Source organism: Callithrix jacchus, chromosome 16 (assembly GCF_049354715.1).
Source record: "Callithrix jacchus isolate 240 chromosome 16, calJac240_pri, whole genome shotgun sequence".
NCBI classification, from domain to species: Eukaryota; Metazoa; Chordata; class Mammalia; order Primates; family Cebidae; genus Callithrix; species Callithrix jacchus.
Genome location: NC_133517.1, coordinates 21501632 through 21521435, shown reverse-complemented (window position 1 = coordinate 21521435; position 19804 = coordinate 21501632). Strand labels below are relative to the sequence as shown.

The 19804-nt window shown below is 42.3% G+C and overlaps 1 protein-coding gene across 2 annotated transcripts in view; it reads left to right on the top strand.

Moving 5' to 3' along the window:
* The first annotated feature begins 5150 nt into the window (after nucleotides 1–5150).
* The window catches only part of ARMC1 (armadillo repeat containing 1), a 31039-nt gene continuing 16385 nt past the window's right edge, over nucleotides 5151–19804 (top strand). Inside the window, exons 1-4 of one of the 2 annotated variants that reach the window (XM_035276664.3) lie at nucleotides 5151–5330; nucleotides 7688–7705; nucleotides 14014–14231; nucleotides 19013–19104. In XM_035276664.3, the coding sequence (XP_035132555.1) occupies nucleotides 14049–14231; nucleotides 19013–19104 (275 nt within the window). In that variant the 5' untranslated portion in view covers nucleotides 5151–5330; nucleotides 7688–7705; nucleotides 14014–14048. The remainder of the gene's footprint in view (nucleotides 5331–7687; nucleotides 7706–14013; nucleotides 14232–19012; nucleotides 19105–19804) is intronic. The other variant, XM_017965368.4, reaches the window with a different exon arrangement.

Sequence of the window (19804 nt, the reverse complement as noted above, 5' to 3'; positions counted from 1 at the left end):
TACTAAAAATACAAAAATTATCTGGGTGTCATGGCACATGCCTGTAATCCCGGCTACTCTGGAGGCTGAGGCAGAAGAATCACTTAAACCTGGGAGATGGAGGTTGCAGTAAGCCAAAGATCATGCCATTGTGCTCCAGCCTGGGTGGCAGAGCAAAACTTCACCACAAAAACAAGCAAACAAAAACACATATTGTTGGGAAAGGACTACATCTTAATCTGTGTTAATCATGTGCATCTCAATTTAAATGAATGTTTTTACCATGGTGCCCAATGACAAACTGTTGAACCATTTTGATTCATCATAGATTTTGGTGTATATTTGGTTGTTCTAAGCCTTGAAACAGTTTTATTCTTCTTAGATCAGTGCATAGTGAAAAGAAAAAAATTCCCATATCCAAGTAGGTTAAAAAATCACCAACTTCCAGAGATTGTGACATTCCTTTCTATAAACCAGCTCTTGGGATTGATCCTGACCTATAGAGCTGTTTTTCTTTTTTTTGAGACAGTCTCACTCTGTCGCCCAGGCTGGAGTGCAGTGGTGGGATCCCAGCTCACTGCAATCTCTGCCTCCCAGGTTCAAGAGATTCTTCTGATTTAGCATCCTGAGTAGCTGGGATTACAGGAGCCTGCCACCACACCTGGCTAATTTTTGTATTTTTAGTAGAGACAGGGTTTCACCATGTTAGCTAGGCTGGTGTCGAAATCCTGATCTCAAGTGATCAGCCTACCTTGGCTTTCCAAAGCGCTGAGATTACAGGTGTGAGCCACCATGCCTGGCCATCTGCTTTTTAAAACAAGTCAAATGTGTGCATTTTCTTGTTTAACTTTTGGGTTTCCGGTTTTTTTTTTTTTTTTTTGAGACGGAGTTTTGCGTTTGTTACCCAGGCTGGAGTGCAATGGCACGATCTCAAAGGCTCACTGCAACCTCCGCCTCCTGGGTTCAAGCAATTCTCCTGCCTCAGCCTCCTGAGTAGCTAACATTACAAGCACACGCCACCATGCCCAGCTAATTTTTTGTATTTTTAGTAGAGACGGGGTTTCACCATGTTGACCAGGATGCTCTCGATCTCTTGACCTCGTGATTCACCCGCCTCGGCCTCCCAAAGCGCAGGGATTACAAGCTTGAGCCACCGCGCCGGGCCAATGGGTTTCCAGTTTTGTTCAAGGGTTCTGCCTGCTTCTAGGTCATATATGTAGTTTCCAAGGTTTGAGTTTTTAATGTATGTGGAATGTAATTTTTTGGTAAATGATGTAATATACGGACCTAACTTAATTTTCATCTGGATGGATAGTTAGAGCTTCATTTTATAATTATTTCTCTTTTTTTAAAAATTTCTAGGGCCCGGTGCGGTGGCTCAAGCCTGTAATCCCAGCACTTTGGGAGGCCGAGGCAAGTGGATCACGAGGTCAAGAGATCGAGACCATCCTGGTCAACATGGTGAAACCCCGTCTCTACTAAAAATACAAAAAATTAGCTGGGCATGGTGGCGCGTGCCTGTAATCCCAGCTACTCAGGAGGCTAAGGCAGGAGAATTGCCTGAACCCAGGAGGCGGAGGTTGTGGTGAGCCGAGATCGCGCCATTGCACTCCAGCCTGGGTAACAAGAGCGAAACTCCGTCTCAAAAACAAAAACAAAACAAACAAACAAAAATTTCTATTTTGACATTTTCAAAACTACATATTAGTTTGGTAGTACAGGTATAAAATTTAGGAATAAATACATATAGATATATCAGAGCTATGTATTTAAATACATGCATATAAAGCCAAAAGGATTGCTTAATCAAAAAGTTTTGAAATCCACTGCTTCTTGAGCTCTTTAGACCATGATCTTCTTGAGGGCAGGGATTTTTATTTCTTTACCTTTGAATCCATAGTTAAGATTGTCTATGGCACATTGTATGCGTTAAAAAACCGGTTGTTAATTAAATGAATGAAACCGCCAGTATCTGAATCATGTCTTAAGCAACACAGCTACTGAGAAACTTGACATTCCAGTGTCCTGTGGGAAGATACCTGAGGCTAAGAACAAGCAATGATTCACAACTGGAGGTAGTATAACTTTGCTGGTGTCAGGTTTAGACATTTTAATATGGGAATACAAATTCTTTTTCTTTGAGACAGAGTCTCCCTCTGTCGCGCACGCTGGAGTGCAATGGTGCAGTCTTGGCTCACTGCAACCTCTCCCTCCAGATCCAAGTGATTCTCCTGCCTCAGCCTCCCTATCATCTGGGATTACAGGTGCCTGCCACCAAGCCTGGCTACTTTTTGTATTTTTAGTAGAGACGAGGTTTCACCATGTTAGTGAGGCTGGTCTCCAACTCCTAACCTCAGGTGATCCATCTGCCTCGGCCTCCAGAAGTGCTGGGATCACAGGTGTGAACCACCTTGCCCGACCTACAAATTCTTAAAATCTTAAATACCTCCTTGTGGCTTGTAGTCCATAGGTGCTTAGGAAACTGGTAATTTTTTTGTGTGATAATTATTACTGGCAATTATTTTATTTTTTGAGATTGAGTCTTTTTGTGCCCAGGCTGGAGTGCAGTGGTGCAATCTTGACTCACTGCAACTGCCACCTTCTGGGTTCAAGTGATTCTCCTGACTCAGCCTCCTGGGTAGCTGGGATTACAGGCCCAGGACACCACACCCAGCTAATTTTTGTATTTTTAGTAGAGAAGGGTTTTCACCGTGTTGGCCAGGACGGTCTCCATCTCCTAACGTCGTGATCCGTCCGCCTCGGCCTCCCAAAGTGCTGGGACTATAGGCATGAGTCACCGTGCCTGGCCCACCCCCTGCTTCTTAGTAACAGTCATCTATTCTGTAATGGCAGTGTGCAGGAAAAATTACTCTTCTCAAAACTTTAATGGCAGAAGCATGATTATATCTAATTATTTATTTATTTATTTATTTAGAGACAGAGTCTTGCTCTGTTTCCCAGACTGAAGTGCAGTGCTGTGATTGGCTCACTGCAACCTCTGCCTCACAGGTTCCTGCGATACTCCTACCTCAGCCTCTTGATTAGCTGGGATTACAGGTGCCCGCCACCCACCACACTGAACTAATTTTTTTTTTTTTTTTGAGACAGAGTTTCGCTCTTGTTGCCCAGGCTGGAATGCAGTGGAGCTATCTCGGCTCACTGCAACCTCTGCCTCTTGGGTTCAAGCGATTCTCCTGCCTCAGCCTCCTGAGTACCTGGGATTACAGTTACATGCCACCATGCCCCGCTAATTTTTTGTATTTATTTTAAAATTTTTATTTATTTATTTATTTTTATAAGAGACAGGGTTCCACCATGTTAGTCAGGCTGGTCTCGAACTCCTGACCTCAGGAGATCCGCCTGTCTTGGCCTCCCAAAGTGCTGGGATTACAGGCATGAGCTACCAAACCCGACATTTTTTTTTGTTTTTGAGACAGTATCACTCTGTCACCCAGGTTGGAGTGCAGTAGCGCCATCTCAGCTCACTGCAACCCCTGCCTCCCGTGTTCAAGCGATTCTCCTGTCTTGGACTCATGAGTAGCTGAGATTACAGGCGCGCGCCACCACACCCGGCTAATTTTTGTATTTTTAGTAGAGATGGGTTTTCACCATGTTGGTCAGGCTGGTTACGAACTCCTGATCTCAGGTGATCCGCCCGCCTCGGTCTCCCAAAGTGCTGGGATTACAGGCGTGAGCCACCGTGTCCGACTTTCTAATATATTAACATTAACAAAAATAGCAAGTTTAATTTCTTGTTTTTTTTTTTTTAAGTTGTTTTTAGTAACTACACTGAACGAAATTTAATTCAGTCCACCAAACAGATTATGTTTAACCTGGCTGTGCCCTTTGGATTTTTTTGAGACACTCTCGCTCTGTCGCCTATGCTGGAGAGCAGTGGAGTGATCCTGGCAATCTCCGCCTCCCAGGTTCAAGCGATTCTCCTGCTTCAGCCTCCCAAGTAGCTGGGATTTCAGGCGCCCGCAACGACGCTCGTTTTTTGTTTTTGTTTTGTATTTTTAGTAGATACAGTTTCACCATGTTGGCCAGGTTGGTGTTGAAATCCTGACCTCAAATGATCCGTCCACCTCGGCCTCCGAAAGTGCCGGGAATCCAGGCGTGAGCCACCGCGCCCGACACGTTTGTTTTCTACTTAGCTTACTTTGCTCCTAATTTTCTTGAGTTTATTGGAAGGAATAGGATAACCGAGAACAAGGGAACGCAAAGAAATTCAAGAAGTAACCGCTTGGTTTCTAAATTCACCTACGAAGTATAGGAGATATTAGCATAGAATACAGTCTGGAATATTTATTGTCATCCACACTCTTCCTATTAGAGGCCTCTCAGATTCCTCCTGACTTTAATATATGAGCTACGTGGCCGAATCAAACTGTTACAGAGCGAATCCAGAATCTGTTCATTGATTGCAATGGGTACATTATTCTCAAAGATCTGCCTGTGCGTTAAAAGTAGGTTTATATTTAGAGAAATGTTTTTGAAAATAAAATCAATGCGTAAAGAAAACAAAAACTTAAATCCTTACTATGATAAACTACATAAAAGATATTTTAAAATATGACGAATTTGAGAAGATTCTGATCATAGATTCCTTACAAAAAAAAGAAAAATTCGTCCCCAAAATAAATTACTACCTTAACAAACGAAAACTGTACTTTGCATCTTTCAAGCTCCTAGGGAGACAAGAAATAAACGAAATCCAAGGAACGCCTAATGCAGTGCTAACGTACAGTTAAAAAAAAAAATAATAATAATGAATTAAAACAGAAGCGAATAAAATATTAGGTACTGTCTAGAATTGCAAGAGTTGCTAAAGAAGAAACCCTCAATTTGAAGTTTCGAACGCAGGAGCGAAGTCCAACCATCCTCCGAACGCTAGGAATTGAGGTCGCGAATGTGCGACAGTTTCTCACCCGGAACCAAATTTCTTTGGTTAGTGCTTGGTGGACGGCGAGTAGTTAGGGCCAATATAGTGCTCCTGAATCTTCATTGGATCTGTCCCTTGAACACTTAGCGCATTTCCCTAAACCACCAATGAGCGCGCCACTTTAAAAAGACCTTCACTGATTGGATACTGTGTCCTTACGTTAGACTCATTATCAGCCAATAGGAGGGTAAAAGCGACGAAGGTGACGGGTCACCTGGGAAGAGTCTGCAGAGCCTTTCCCCGCCAGCGCCTTCGCTCTTTGACTCCCTCAGTTAGTCCGCTTGTTTGCGATTACAGAAGCTGGGGCTGCGAACCGAGGGTCTCGTTCCGCGTCGCCTGGGTCTCTATCTCATCCGTAGGTGTGGCCCTAATGGTGCGGCAGGCTCTGGACTCCTAAAGCTTTGGAGCGGTATGTGGGGTCCACGGGCGGCAGACAAAGCAGTGGAGCCGGGAAGGCCGCGGGAAGCGGCCCCTACACTGAGGCAGCGAATCTGCCTCGGAGGGAGCGCCCCGCCTGCCTCTTGTCAGATCCAGCAGTGCGTCCTAGTGAGGCGCTTTAGGACGCCCTACCCCCACGTGTCCCGTGATTTGTTAGCTTTGCTCACTTCTTTGTCCCACCTCACATCCGACTTTTCCTAACGCCAGCATTATAATGGGTGTTATCTCATCTTTTCATGTCTCCAGATTATTTTTTGTAACTTTCTGTTAGTTTTGTGCACCTGCGTGTCTCCTGAGTGGAAGGACATAGTGGTGTTAGGCTTAATTCAAGAGAGACCAATATACCCGTTTTTATATTTAAAATTGTGTTTTTGGGGGGTGGGGAGAGGGATTCCAGCACTTAGCAACTCCTTTCGTGATACTTAGTGCACTAAAGTGTCACGGCAGTGCAGAAGGTTCCTTCACCGCCTGGCGGAACGGATGTCCAACCCACATGAGCGAGTAGTAATCTGGTTTGGTAATTGCTGATGTTCTATTTTACCATTTCGCATTCTTTCTTTAATGTGATAACCGCTGAGGATTGTTACGTGAGATAACTGTGGCTCCGAGGAGTTAACTTCTCAAAGTCAAATTAACTCTTCGGGTAAGGGGGAAGTCAGATTTAATCTCAATGCTATGTTATTTTTATTAAAGGCCACCTAACTGAATAAGGATTTAGGTTATACGTTTTCCCTCTGCAGCTCTTAACATGTGAGAATTAAATCTTTGAATTGAATGGTGAATCCTGACTGTAAGAAAAGGAAAAATCTTTCAGATAGCAGCCTAATTACAGGTGTCTCACATGTATCATCTAACTGCTAGCTTCTCAAAGTGTGACAGGTAGCATAGGCCTCACCTGGAAGCTTGTTGGAACTGGAGACTCTCAGACTCTCCTACCAACTGAAATCAGTATTTTCTTTTTTTTTGAAATGGAGTCAATTACTACTAAGAACTTTTTCCAGTGCCCCTCCGTGATGACATGAAATACAGTTGGCATTGACAATTTTTGACAGTCTCTATGGAGACTGAATTTAAATTTAAAAAACAAGAAGGTAAAAAGTCTTGGTCAGGGTGAAAGGAAAGGAAAAATAATAGTAAAAACTCAGACTGAGACAAAAGAAATGTTAAATACTGACAAAATTTCAAGAACCTTTTGTTTGTCCTTATACGGTCTGCACATAGGCTAATTCTGCACTCTAATTTCCTCCCACAATTTTGTTCCATTAAGCAAGAGCTTCCAATCTTTTGGAATAAAGGGGTTGATTTACTACTGCTGGTGGTTTTTCCAGTTTGTTTATTTGGTTATCTAGTAATAAAACTGAAACTAGGCCCAAGTTCACATAGTTTCATGTTGCTTAGTAATTAAAGAAGGTCTCTTACAGAGTTTGTTTTGTTTTGTTTTTTTGATCTGGAATTCTGCTCGTCTCCCATGCTGGAGTGCAATGGTGAGATCTCCGCTCCCAGCAACCTCTGCCTCCCAGGTTCAAACGATTCTCTTGCCTCAGCCTCCCAAGTAGCTGGGATTACAGGTGCCTGCCACTGCACTTGGCTAAGTTTTGTATTTCTAGTAGGAATGGGGTTTCACGGGCCAAGTGTGTTGGCTCACTCCTGTAATCCCAGCACTTTGGGAGGCCAAGGTGGGTGGATCACCTGAGGTCAGGAGTTGAAGACCAACCTGGCCAACATGGTGAAACCCCGTCTTTACTAAAAATACAAAAATAATCGGGGTCTGGTGGCGTGTGTACCATTGCACTCCAGCCTGGGCGACAGAGCAAGACTCTTGTCTCCAAAAGAAAAAAAAAGAAATGGGGTTTCACCATGTTGGCCAGGCTGGTCTCAAAACTCCTGACCTCAGGTGATCGGCCTCCCAAAGTGCTAGGATTACCAGCCTGAGCCATGGCATCTGGTCATTTTACAGTTTTAGAGCCTAGCATTTTATACATATGTTCATAGTAATGTTTAAAAGACATGTATTTGTACACCAGCATAAAGTTTTAGTGGCTCTTTTGTTTTGGCAGCAGAAATCACCTGGTATGTTTATTAAAATAAGTCTTGGGTGCTACCTCCAAAGATGCCTATTTAGGATGGGAATAGAGCCTAGGTTTTTGCATTTTAAACAATCTCATTTTTTTCTGTTCAGGTTCCCACTTCTTGGCATTAGCATTTTAGATAAAAACACAAGTAGGGAAAAACTTACTTTTTTTTCTTATTTCTTTTTATTTTTTTCTGTATATTCTTTGAGCATGCACACGGGAGAGAAAAACTTATTTTCTTTTGAACTTCATGCAGTACTCCTTGTAGAAGAAGGTAGGAAGTTTTTTTTTTTTTTTTAAACTTACATTATGGTTTATTGATTACTGTAAAAATTGCTCAGATTCGGCTGGGCGCGGTGGCTCAAGCCTGTAATCTCAGCACTTTGGGAGGCCGAGGTGGGTGGATCACAAGGTCAAGAGATCGAGACCATCCAGGTTAACATGGTGAAACCCCGTCTCTACTAAATATATAAAAAAAATTAGCTGGGCCTGGTGGCGTGTGCCTGTAATCCCAGCTACTCAGGAGGCTGAGGCATGAGAATTGCCTGAACCCAGGAGGCGGAGGTTGCGGTGAGCCAAGATCGCGCCATTGCACTCCAGCCTAGGTAACAAGAGTGAAACTCCGTCTCAAAAAAAAAAAAAAATTGCTTAGATTCATATATTTTAGATTATTTAACATTTCTCATGCTTGTAATCCCAGCACTTTGGGAGTTTGAGGTGGGCGGATCACCTGAGGTCAGGAGTTTGAGACCAGCCTGACCAACATGGTGAAACCCCATCTCTACTAAAAAATACAAAAATTAGCTGGGTATGGTGGTGCATGCCTGTAGTCCCAGCTAGTTGGGAGGCTGAGGCACGAGAATTGCTTGAACCTGGGTGGCAGAGGTTGCAGTGAGCCAAGATCGCACCGCTGAACTCCAACCTGGGAAACGAACAAAACTCCATCTCAAAAAAAAAAAAAACAAAATTAGCTGGGCATGGTGGCACGAGCCTATAATCCCAGCTACTTGGGAGCCTGAGGCATGAGAGTTGCTTAAACATGGGCGGTGGAGGTTGTAGTGAGCTGAGATCATGCCATTGCACTCCAGCCTGGGTGACAGAGTAAGACTCCGTCTCAATAAAAAAAACAAACCAATTTTGGCCAATGCAGTGGCTCATGCCTGTAATCCCACCACTGGGAACCTGAAATGTACACATTCTTTAGCCCAGGAGTTTGAGACCAGCCTAGGCAACACAGTGAAACCCTGTCTTTACAGAAAATACAAAAATTAACTAGTTATGGTAGCATGTGCCTATAGTCCCAGCTACTCAGGAGGCTAAGGTTCTACCCAGGAGAATCACTTGAACCACAGCTTGAGCGTGGGAGGGTGAGGCTGCAGTGAACCATGATAGTACCACTGACCTCTAGCCTGGGCAACAGAGCAAGACCCTATCTCAAAAAATAAAAAAATGAAAATTATTTTTCACTTTGCCAAATGGGGGTTATAGTGGGCAGGATAGACTGAATCCTGAAGTATTATTTAAAAACATTTTTTCCAACCTATAAAGATAGAATTTTTTTTTTTTTTTTTTGAGATGGAGTCTCACTCTGCTGCCTAGGCAGGAGTGCAGTGGTGCAATTTTGGCTCACCGCAACCTCTGTGTCCTGGATTCAAGTGATTCTCCTGCCTCAGCCTCCTGAGTAGCTGGGATTACAGATGCGCGCCACCATGCCTGGCTAATTTTTAAAAAAATTTTTAATAGAGACAGAGTTTCACCGTGTTGGTCATGCTGATCTTGAACTCCTGACCTCGTGATCCACCTGCTTCGGCCTCCAAAGTGGGATTACTGGCATGAGCTACCACGCTTGGCCAAGGCAGACATTTTTATCAAACAGCTTCAGTGTTTGTGTGAAGTTGATAAAATTAACACAAAAACAATATATGTATCTAATACACAAATTGGTGTTACAGTTGTAACTTTTGCTTATCTGTTTTCAATTTCCTAACTGTTCTATTGCTGTCTCATAAAATCTGCTTTGTTAACTCTGCTTTCCACAAAGATATTGATCATTTAACAGAATTCAAGCAGTGGCTGGGCTCGGTGGCTCATGCCTGTAATCCCAGCACTTTGGGAGGCCAAGGAGGGTGGATCACCTGAGGTCAGGAGTTTGAGACCAGCCTGGCCAACATGGCAAAACCCTGTCTGGACTAAAAATAAAGAATCAGTTGGGCTTGTTGGCAGGCGCCTGTAGTCCCAGCTACTTGGGAGGCTGAGGCAGGAGAATCACTTGAACCCAGGAGGCAGAGGTTGCAGTGAGCCAAAATCATGCCACTGCACTCAAGGCTGGGTGACGAGTGAGACCCTGTCTCAAAAAAAAAAAAAAAAAAAATTTTCAAGCAATGTGGTAGTTAGAAATAGATGTCAGAGTAACTTGATATCATCAAGATATTAAAGTAAGATAATGAATCTTAGCTGTAAGACATTCTCTCCTAAAGTTTTACATAAAACCCTTCTAATTTGAGGGACAAATCAAGGCTTTTCTTGCCTTCTTTTAAATGCCATAAGAAATGCCATGACCACAGCTTCTGCCTCTGTTATACAGTAAACCCATGGCATTGTTTGATTCAACCAACCTTGAATTGAAAATATTGTACAATTGTACAATATTCTCAGGATTTTTTTTTTTTTTGAGACTGAGTCTCGCTCTCTGAGGCTGGAGTGCAGTGGCACAATTTCGGCTCACTGCAACCTCTACCTTCCGGGTTCAAGCGATTCTCCTGCCCTAGTGTCCCGAGTAGCTGGGATTACAGCCGTGTGCCACCATGCCCAGCTAATTTTTGTGTTTTTAGTGGAGACGGGGTTTCACCATGTTGGCCAGGATGGCCTCCATCTCTTGACCTTATGATCTGCCTGCCTCAGCCACCCATAGTTTGGGATTACAAGTGTGAGCCACCATGCCCAGCCAGTATTCTCAGGATTTGAAACCTGTGGATACAGAGCACCAGCTGCATTAGTTAAGATCTTTGATGGATCCTATGTGGATGGATGCTGATTTGAGCCCACTCCTTATCAGTGCTCTTTGAAGATTGGAAGTGTTAGCTGTTTTGATTTTTGTTCATCCAAAGGAATGGGAAGACTATAAAGCTTTATTTCAGTATAGTTCCTACTGAATAGTCATCTAATGGCTCCTTGAATTAGAATGGAACGCTCTAGTTTCAAGGCCAGCATTGTATGCAAAAGGCCACCACCCAAAGTATTTGTTTTTTTCCCTGATTTATTAAAAATTTTTTTTATTATAAATTGGTGATTTATAATTACATATATTTATGAGTACAAAATGATGTTATGATTCATAAATATAAGGTGGAACAATTAAATCAAGCTGGTTAATATATCTGTCACCTCATACTTATTTTTTGTGGTGAGACTACTTGAAATTTACAGCAATTTTTTTTTTTTTTGAGACTGTCTAGCTCTGTCACCCAGTCTGGAGTGCAGTGGCAATATTTTGGCTCACTGCAACTTCCACCTCCTGGGTTCAAGCAATTCTTCTGTCTCAGCCTCCAGAGTAGCTGGAATTCCAGGGTTGTGCCACCATGCCTGGCTAATTTTTGTATTTTTAGTAGAGATCATGTTTCACCATATTGGTTAGGCTGGTTTCGAACTCCTGTCAGGTGATCCACCTGTCTTGGCCTTCCAAAGCACTGGGATCACAGGCATAAGTCACCACGCCCAGCAACTCATAGCCATTTTGAAATCTGGAATACACTATTATTAACTATATTCACCATGTTGTACAGTAGATGTCCAAAAAAAACCCTCACTTATTTATACTACAACTTTGTATCCTTTGATCATCATCTCCCCATTTCGCCTACCTTCCCCCAGCCTATTACCACCATTCTGTTCTCTGCTGCTGAGTTCTCTTGATTCAGATTCACCAGTTAAGCAACAACATGCAGCATTTCTCTTTTTGTGCCTAGTTTATTTCATTTAGCATAATGTTCTCCAGTTTTGTCCATGTTGTCACAAATGAAGAATTTCCTTCTTTTTAAGGCTGAATAGTATTCCATTGTTTGTATATACCACATTTTCTTTACCCATTCATCTGCTGATGGACACTTATGTTGATTCCATGTCTTGGCTTCTGTTAATGATGCTGTAATAAACATGGGAGTGCAGACATCTATTAGACAAATTGATTTCAAATATTTTGGGCAAATACCCAGAAGTGGGATTGCTGGATTGTGTATCCGGTTCTTTAGCTGTGACTTGCCTCTTGGGTCTTTGAGCCAGTGATTGGTTCTGCAGGTTCCATTTTGGATAGAATTTGTGCTAGTGACAGCATTTAAAGCTTATGGGTGGCTGGGCACCATGGCTTACGCCTGTAATCCCAGCACTTTGGGAGGCCAGGGCAGGTGAATCACCTGAGGTTAGGAGTTCAAGACCAGCCTGGCCAACATGGTGAAACCCTGTCCGTACTAAAAATACAAAAATTAACCAAGGCGTGGTGGTGTGTACCTGTAATCTTCCCAAAATGCTGGGATTATAGTTGTGAGCCACCACGCCCGGGGTGATATACTGACTTTAAAATGAAAGTATGGAAATTGGAAAAACTGCTGATGAGTTTAGGAAATAAGTAAGATTTTAGGTCAGTTCTGTGCTAACTAGTTTTGTGATGTGGGACAAATTATTGAATTTCTCTGTGACTGTCTCCTTATCTGGCAAATGAATTATGTCAAATTCTATTTTTTTCTTTCTATTCTTTTTTCCTTTTCTTTTCTTTTTTTTTTTTTTTTTTTTGAGATGGAGTTTTGCTCTTGTCATCCAGGCTGAAATGCAATGGCATGATCTTGGCTTACTGCAACCTTCTCCGGGGTTCAAGCGATTCTCCTGCCTCATCCTCCTGAGTAGCTGGGATTAGAGGTGCCTGCTACCATGCCTAATTTTTATTTCTTTTTCTTTTTTTTAAAGATGGGGTTTCACCATGTTGGTCAGGCTGGTCTTGAACTCCCGACCTCAGGTGATCTGCCCGCCTTGGCCTCCAAAGTGCTTGGATTATAGGCGTGGGCCACTGTGCCCGGCCACCTGACTAATTTTTTTGTATTTTTAATAGAGATGGGGTTTCACCATATTGGCCAGGCTGTTTTTTTTTTTTTTGTTTTAAGTGATACATAGTTTCAACTCTGTTACCTAGGCTGGAGTGCAGTGGCTGATCTTGGTTCACTGCAACTTCCTACTCCTGGGTTCAAGCAGTTCTCCTGCCTCCCAAATAGGTGGGATTATAGGCATGTGCCACCACGCCCAGTTAATTTTTCTGTTTTTAGTGGAGATGGGGTTTCACCATGTTAGTCAGGTGAAACCTGACTTAAACTCCTGACCTCAGGTGATTCACCCGCCTCGACCTCCCAAAGTGCTGGGATTATAGGCATGAGCCATCACACCCGGCCTTATACTTTTGGTTTAAAATCAGTGTATCAGCCGGGCGCAGGTGGATCATTTGAGATCAGGAGTTTGAGACCAGCCTGGCCAACATGGTGAAAACCTGTCTCTCCTAAAGTGACAAAACAATTAGCTGGGTATGGTGTCACGTGCCTGTAATCCCAGGTACTAAAGATATAAAAAATCAGCTGGGCCTGGTGTCATGTGCCTGTAATCCCAGGTACTTGGGAGAATGAGGCAAGAGAATCACTTGAACCCAGAGGCGGAGGTTGCAGTGAGCTGAGATAGCGCTATTACACTCCAGCCTGGGTGACCAGAGTGAGTCTCTATATTGGAGGAAAAAGAAAACTGGAGAAACAAAAGTATGGAAAGTGGAAAGCTAATGAGTTTAAGAAATAGTAAATAAGATTTTAGGCCAGTTCTGTGCTAACTAGCTTTTGTGATGGGGGGCAAATTATTGAACTTCTCTAAGACTGTGTCCTTATCTGGCAAATGAATTACATCAAATTCTATTTCATTCTTCCTGTTCTTGCTTTTCTGTTAGGTGGTAGAATGTGGCATACTCAGATGGACAGAATGTGTTTAAATTCAGTCTGGATTCACTATGATCTTTCAGACTCGACTGGCCTGGGCTGCAGGCTAAATACCTTTCCTGGCTTCTTGATTTACAGACTTCTACTCCCTTTTTCCTAGGGCATTTTATTCTTTATAGACAGAGTATGCTAGGTTTTTGTTCACTGATGAATAGCAAAGCTGTAAGCTGGCCACTTTTCCCTCAGGCACTTGTTTAAGCCTAGAAATAGTCTAGAGAAAAAAAAAAAAAACACTGGCAATGTTAGTTTGAGAAGTATAGCGAAGGTTACAAGCTTGAGCTGTAAAGATCTCTTGTGACTGAATTGTTAAAATATATATATGCTAAAAGGTAATTTATTGGAATATTGATGATGATATCCTTTAAACATTGTGCACACAAGTTTTTTCAGTCATCTTATGTTCATTTTACCGTTCTTAAACTGTAGAGTTGCCAATTTTTAAGTTTTTGTGGGATTTAGTTTTCATTACCTATTTCATTCTAAACATGTTATAATACTGGTTATTTCACAAATGCCATAATATACCTCAGCAGCCTAGAACTAATTCTGCAAACCTTTTCTACAGAATTTAAGATTTTATTCATGTGCATGGCATAGAAGATGAATTCTTCCACCTCCACCATGAGTGAAGAGCCTGATGCTCTGTCGGTGGTTAACCAGTTACGGGATCTAGCAGCAGATCCATTAAACAGAAGAGCCATCGTCCAGGATCAAGGATGTCTGCCTGGCCTTATTTTATTTATGGACCATCCCAACCCTCCAGTCGTCCACTCAGCTTTACTCGTAAGTTGCCTTTAGTAATTTCAGTCTCTGTTTTATCTTTGCAATTAAGGAGACAATTTGGAAAAAGTGTTAGATGACATGGTAAAAAACTGAGAGACCAGTTAATTGTATTTATATGTGTAGAAACATATATGTCTGGTCTGTTTACACAAATGGTAACATGCTACATTGTTTCTATCCTTTTATTTATTTATTTCTGAGACAGAGTCTCCTCTGTGGTCTAGGCTGGAGTACAGTATGGCAGGAACTTAGTTCACTGCAATCTCCACCTCCTGGGCCCAAACCATCCTCCTTGACCTCAGCCTCCTGAGTAGCTGGGATGATAGGCACACTCCCATCATGCCAGGCAAGTTTTTGATATTTTGTAGAGATGAGGTTTCCCCATGTTGGCCGGACTGGTCTCAAACTCCTGAGCTCAAGTGATCCTCCCACCTCAGCCTCCCAGCGTGTTGGGATTACAGCTGCGAGTCACCATGGCTGTTCCTGTTTTTATTCTTTAACATGAATGGTATCATACTACATGCTTGGAATGTTCTACCACTTTCCTTTTCATTTAACACTCTTGAGGATTGGATCATATTATACACATAGACACTCAAAGACGCACTTATTTTGTTTTTATTTTATAATAGCTGTTTAAGATGTAAGCACACAGCATCATCCAATTCACTCATTTAAAGTATACAATTAAGTGGTTTTAGTATATTCATAGAGTTGAGCCACCATCACTACAACTTTTTATTTTTTATAGCTAATTTTTTTTTTTTTTTTTTAGTAGAGATAGGATGTAGCTCTGTTGCCCAGGCTGGTCTCAAACTCCTGACCTCAACCGATTCTCCTACCTCAGCCTCTCAAAGTGCTTAGATTACAGATGTGAGCCACTGTGCCCGACACACCACAACTTTTTACCTATTGCTCTCCAGACCCCCACACTCCCCATCCCTAGGCAACTATTAATCTACATTTTGTTTGTCTATATTTGCCTATTCTGGCAAAAATACCTATATATATTATATACAAATAGGACCAGAAATGGTCGCTAACACCTGTAATCCTAGCACTTTGGGAGGCTGAGGCGGGTGTATCACCTGAAGTCAGGAGTTCGATACCACCAGCTTGGCCAACATAGTGAAACCCCATCTCTACTAAAAAAACAAAAAATTAGCTGGGCCTGGTGGCAGCTGCCTGAAATCCTACCTATTTGGGAGGCTGAGGAAGGAGAATTGCTTGAACCTGGGAAGCAGAGGTTGCAGTGAACCAAAATTGTGCCATTACACTCCAGCCTGAGTAACAAGAGTGAAAATTCCACCTCCCACAAAAAAAAGTTGTTAAAAAAAATTAACATTATGGAAATTTTATCTATTGTCCTTTGCTTAAGGACTCATGATAAATTCTCCACTTAGTCTAATTTCACAGGTTTGTATAGAGGGTGTATAGGCTTTTTCTTTTGGGAAAAAAATTCTATTTTGCCTTCACAGAATTCACAGAATGAAGTTTAGCAGCCAAAAGACACATTGGTATAAGAGAACAGTAGTAACAAATGGGAAAAATGGCACAGCTCCTAGTCTGGATTCTATTTCAATAAGAAATGCAGTAAGGATGAGAAGAAAGAGGGTGTTGGCTTATAGATAGGGTCTTGGGGCTGAAAGAAGGAAGTCTTTTTTATTTTTTTTTTAATAGGCCATGTCTAAATTCAGAGGGCAAGAGCTACTAGAAAGGGAGAATTTTGAGGGGAAGGCTTTCATACTTGCAGAAAATAGGAAAGATTTGCTGACTGAGGAGAATGGTAAAGTTGTTCAGCAGCGTTGAGGGTCTCATAATTTTGGTAACACTGAATTGATATAATTCAGGCCTGCTATAGGATTGGAGAGCCAGATAGTTGTATTTGTCCAGAGTTTTTACTTGGCCAGGTTAAGTTGGGGAGAATAATTGTGCAAGGGAGTTTAGGATCTTGGCGGGATTAGTTGAAATGATAGGTGCTAGGCTGAATAGGAAGGAAAGTAAAAAATTACAGCGGGACGGAGCTAAGAAGGATCAGTGGGTGAAAATTCCCAAGAGGCAGAAGAACAGATTTTGTTGTTGCTTCTGTTTTTGAGATGTAGTCTCACTTATGCCACCCAGGCTGGAATGCAGTGGTGCAATCTTGGTTCACGCAGCCTACACCTCCTGAGTTCAAGTGATTCTCCGTCTTAGCGTTCTGAGTAGCTGGGATTACAGGCCTGTGCCATCATACCTGGCAAATTTTTGTATTTTTAGTGGAAACGGGGTTTCACCATGTTGCCCAGGCTGGTCTCGAACTCATGACCTCAGGTTATCTGCCTGCCTTGGACACTCAAAGTGCTGGGATTACAGTTGTGAGCCACCGTGCCTGGCCATCAAGTGTGTTGTTTTTATGATTTCCTTTTATCGTCATTGTTAGCTTATTAGTATACCCTTTTGTTTTTATTTTAGTTTAGTGGTTGCTGTAGGTTTTGTAATATACATCTTTAACTTATTACAGCCTACCTTTAAATGATCATACCCTTAACATATAGTATAAGAATCACACAAGAGCGTATTTCCTTCTTCCTCCCATGTTTTGTGTTATTTTTTGTCATACATTTTACTTCTACATATGTTTAAAAGCCTACAGTAGATATATTTTTGCTTTAAACGTCAATTATCCTTTAAAGAGATTAAAAATTTAAAAACGTCTTTTTTTTTTTTTTTTTTTTTTTTTTTTTTTTTTTTTTGAGATGGAGACTTGCTCTGTTGCCCAGGCTGCAGTGCAGTGGCATGATCTTGGCTCACTGCAACCTCTGCCTCCTGGGTTCAAGTGATTCTCCTGCCTCAGCCTTCCTAGCAACTGGGATTACAGGCATCTGCCATCATTCCTGGCTAATTTTTGTATTTTTAGTAGAGACAGGGGTTTGTCATGTTGGCCAGGCTGGTCTTGAACTCCTGAGCTCAGGTGATCTGCCTTTCTCAGCCTCCCAAAGTACTGGGATTACAGGCATTGAGCTACCATGCCCAGCAAAAAAAAAAAAAAAATCTTCTATATTTACCTTCATTTTTATGTTTCTGATGTTCTGTATTCCCCAATATAGATTCACTTTTCTTATTTGGGTTTTGTTTTTATTTTGAAACAGGGTCTCAGCTGGGCGTGGTGTTTCATGCCTGTAATCCCAGCACTTTGGGAGGCCGAGGCTGGCGGATCACAATGTCAGGAGTTCAAGACCAGCCTGACCAACATGGTGAAACCCCATCTGTACTAAAAATACAAAAATTAGCTGAGCATGGTGGTATGTGTCTATAATCCCAGCTACTCAGGAGGTTGAGGCAGGAGAATTGCTTGAACCCAGGAGACGGAGTTGCAGTGAGCCTGGATCGCGCCATTGCACTCAGCCTGGGCAACAGAGTGAGACTCTGTCTCAAAAGAAACAAGGTCTCACTCTGATGCCCAAGCTGGAGTGCAGTGACGCAATCATGGCTCACTGCAGCCTTAACCATCAAGATCAGGTCATCCTCCTGCCTTAGCTGCACAAGTAGCTAGGACTACAGGCTGACACGACCGTGCCTGGCTAGGTTTTTTGTAGAGATGGGGTTTCGTTATGTTGACCAGGCTGGTCTTGAACTCCTGGCCTCCTGCCTGCTGCAGCCTCCCAAAGTGCTGGGATTATAGGTGTGAGCCACTGCGCTCATTCCCCAGTATAGATTCACATTTCTTTTGGTGTCATTTTTTTTTCCTGTCCCAAGAACTTCCTTTAATATTTCTTGAAATGAAGATTTTCTAGTGACTTCTTTTCCCTATTACTTTAAAAGAGTTTGCTCTGTGGCTCACGCCTGTAATCCTAGCACTTCGGGAGGCCAAGGCAGGTGGATCACCTGAGCTCAGGAGTTTGAGACCAACCTGGCCAACATGACAAAAACCCATTTCTACTAAAAATACGAAAATTAGCTGGGCATGGTGGCTGGCCCCTGCAATCCCAGCTACTTGGGAGGCTGAGGCAGGAGAATCGCTTGAACCTGGGGGGAGGGGTGGGGGCAGAGGTTGCAGTGAGCCAAGATTGTGCTGCTTCATTCCGACCTTGGCAAAGGAGCAAAAACTCCATCTCAAAAACAAAAAGGATTTTGCTCTGTTGTCTTCTGACATGTATAATTTCTAGTAAGAAAACTGCTGTAATTCTTATCTTTGTTCTTCTTTTATATAATTCCTTTTTCTGGCTTCTTCTGAAACCTTATTACTGATTTTCAGCAAATGATTTTGATGTGTTTGATATGGATGGTGGTTTTTGCTTTTGTTTTTTTTTTTTGAGATGCAGTCTTGCCCTGTTGCCCAGGCTGGAGTGCAGTGGCATGATCTTGGCTCACTACAGCCTCCACTTCTAGGTTCAAGTGATTCTCCTGCCTCAGCCTCCCAAGTAGCCGGGATTACAGGCATGTGCCATCATGCCTGGCTATTTTTGTGTTTTTAGTAGAGACAGGGTTTCTGCATGTTGGTCAGGCTGGTCTTGAACTCCTGACCTCAGGTAATCCACCTGCCTCAGCCTCCCAAAGTGCTGGGATTACAGACATGAGCCGCTGCACCCAGCCACGAACTTTCATTTCAGAGAGTGGATTAGCTACTACAGCTCAAAGGATCATTTCTTCCCTAAGGAATAATTCTGAATTATCACATTTAAAGGATTTTATTCTAAAAACAGAAACCTATTTTCTCTTTTTTTTCTTGCAATAAGTTAGTAGTAGTTTTAATTTTAAATAGTCTCGTCAGATGAATTAACTTATTACTGTTTGTGCTGTAGGCTCTTCGATACTTGGCAGAATGCCGTGCAAACAGAGAAAAGATGAAAGGAGAACTGGGTATGATGTTGAGCCTACAAAATGTTATACAGAAGTAAGTACTATAGGTAGTGTCTCATTTATTTATAACTTATTTTACTTGCTTAGAGGGTCTCACTATGTTGCCCAGGCTTTCCAAAGTGCTGGAATTACAGGCATGATTATTACTTTTATTGGATTACTATGTTTTAATGTCCTGAAGTTAATTATTTTTAATCGTTTAACTGGCTGAGGCAGGAGAATCACTTGAATCTGGGAGGCAGAGGTTGCAGTGAACCAATATCGTGCCATTGCACTCTAGCCTGGTCAACAGAGCAAGACTTCGTAAAATAAATAAATAAATGAATGAATGAATGAATGAATGAATAAATAAATAAATAATTTATATTTGGGTCAAGAAAAATTAGAAGTTACTCAGGAAGCAATTTATTACCATAGGAAAATGGTAAAACTATGGAACTATAAAATAAGGAAGTTAAGAGGGTGCTGGCTGGGGCATTTCATATTTCATACATGCTGGGTATGGTGGCTCACACCTGTAATCCCAGCAATTTGCGAGGCCAAAGCAGGCAGATCACTTGAGCTCAGGAGTTCAAGACCAGCCTGGCCAACATGGCGAAATCCTGTCTCTACTAGCTATACAAAAGTTAGCCTGGTGTGGTGTTGCGTACCTGTCTTCCCAGCTCCTTGGGAGGCTGGGGCAGGAGGATCACTTGAACCCAGGAGGTAGAGATTGCAGTGAGTTGAGATCCTGC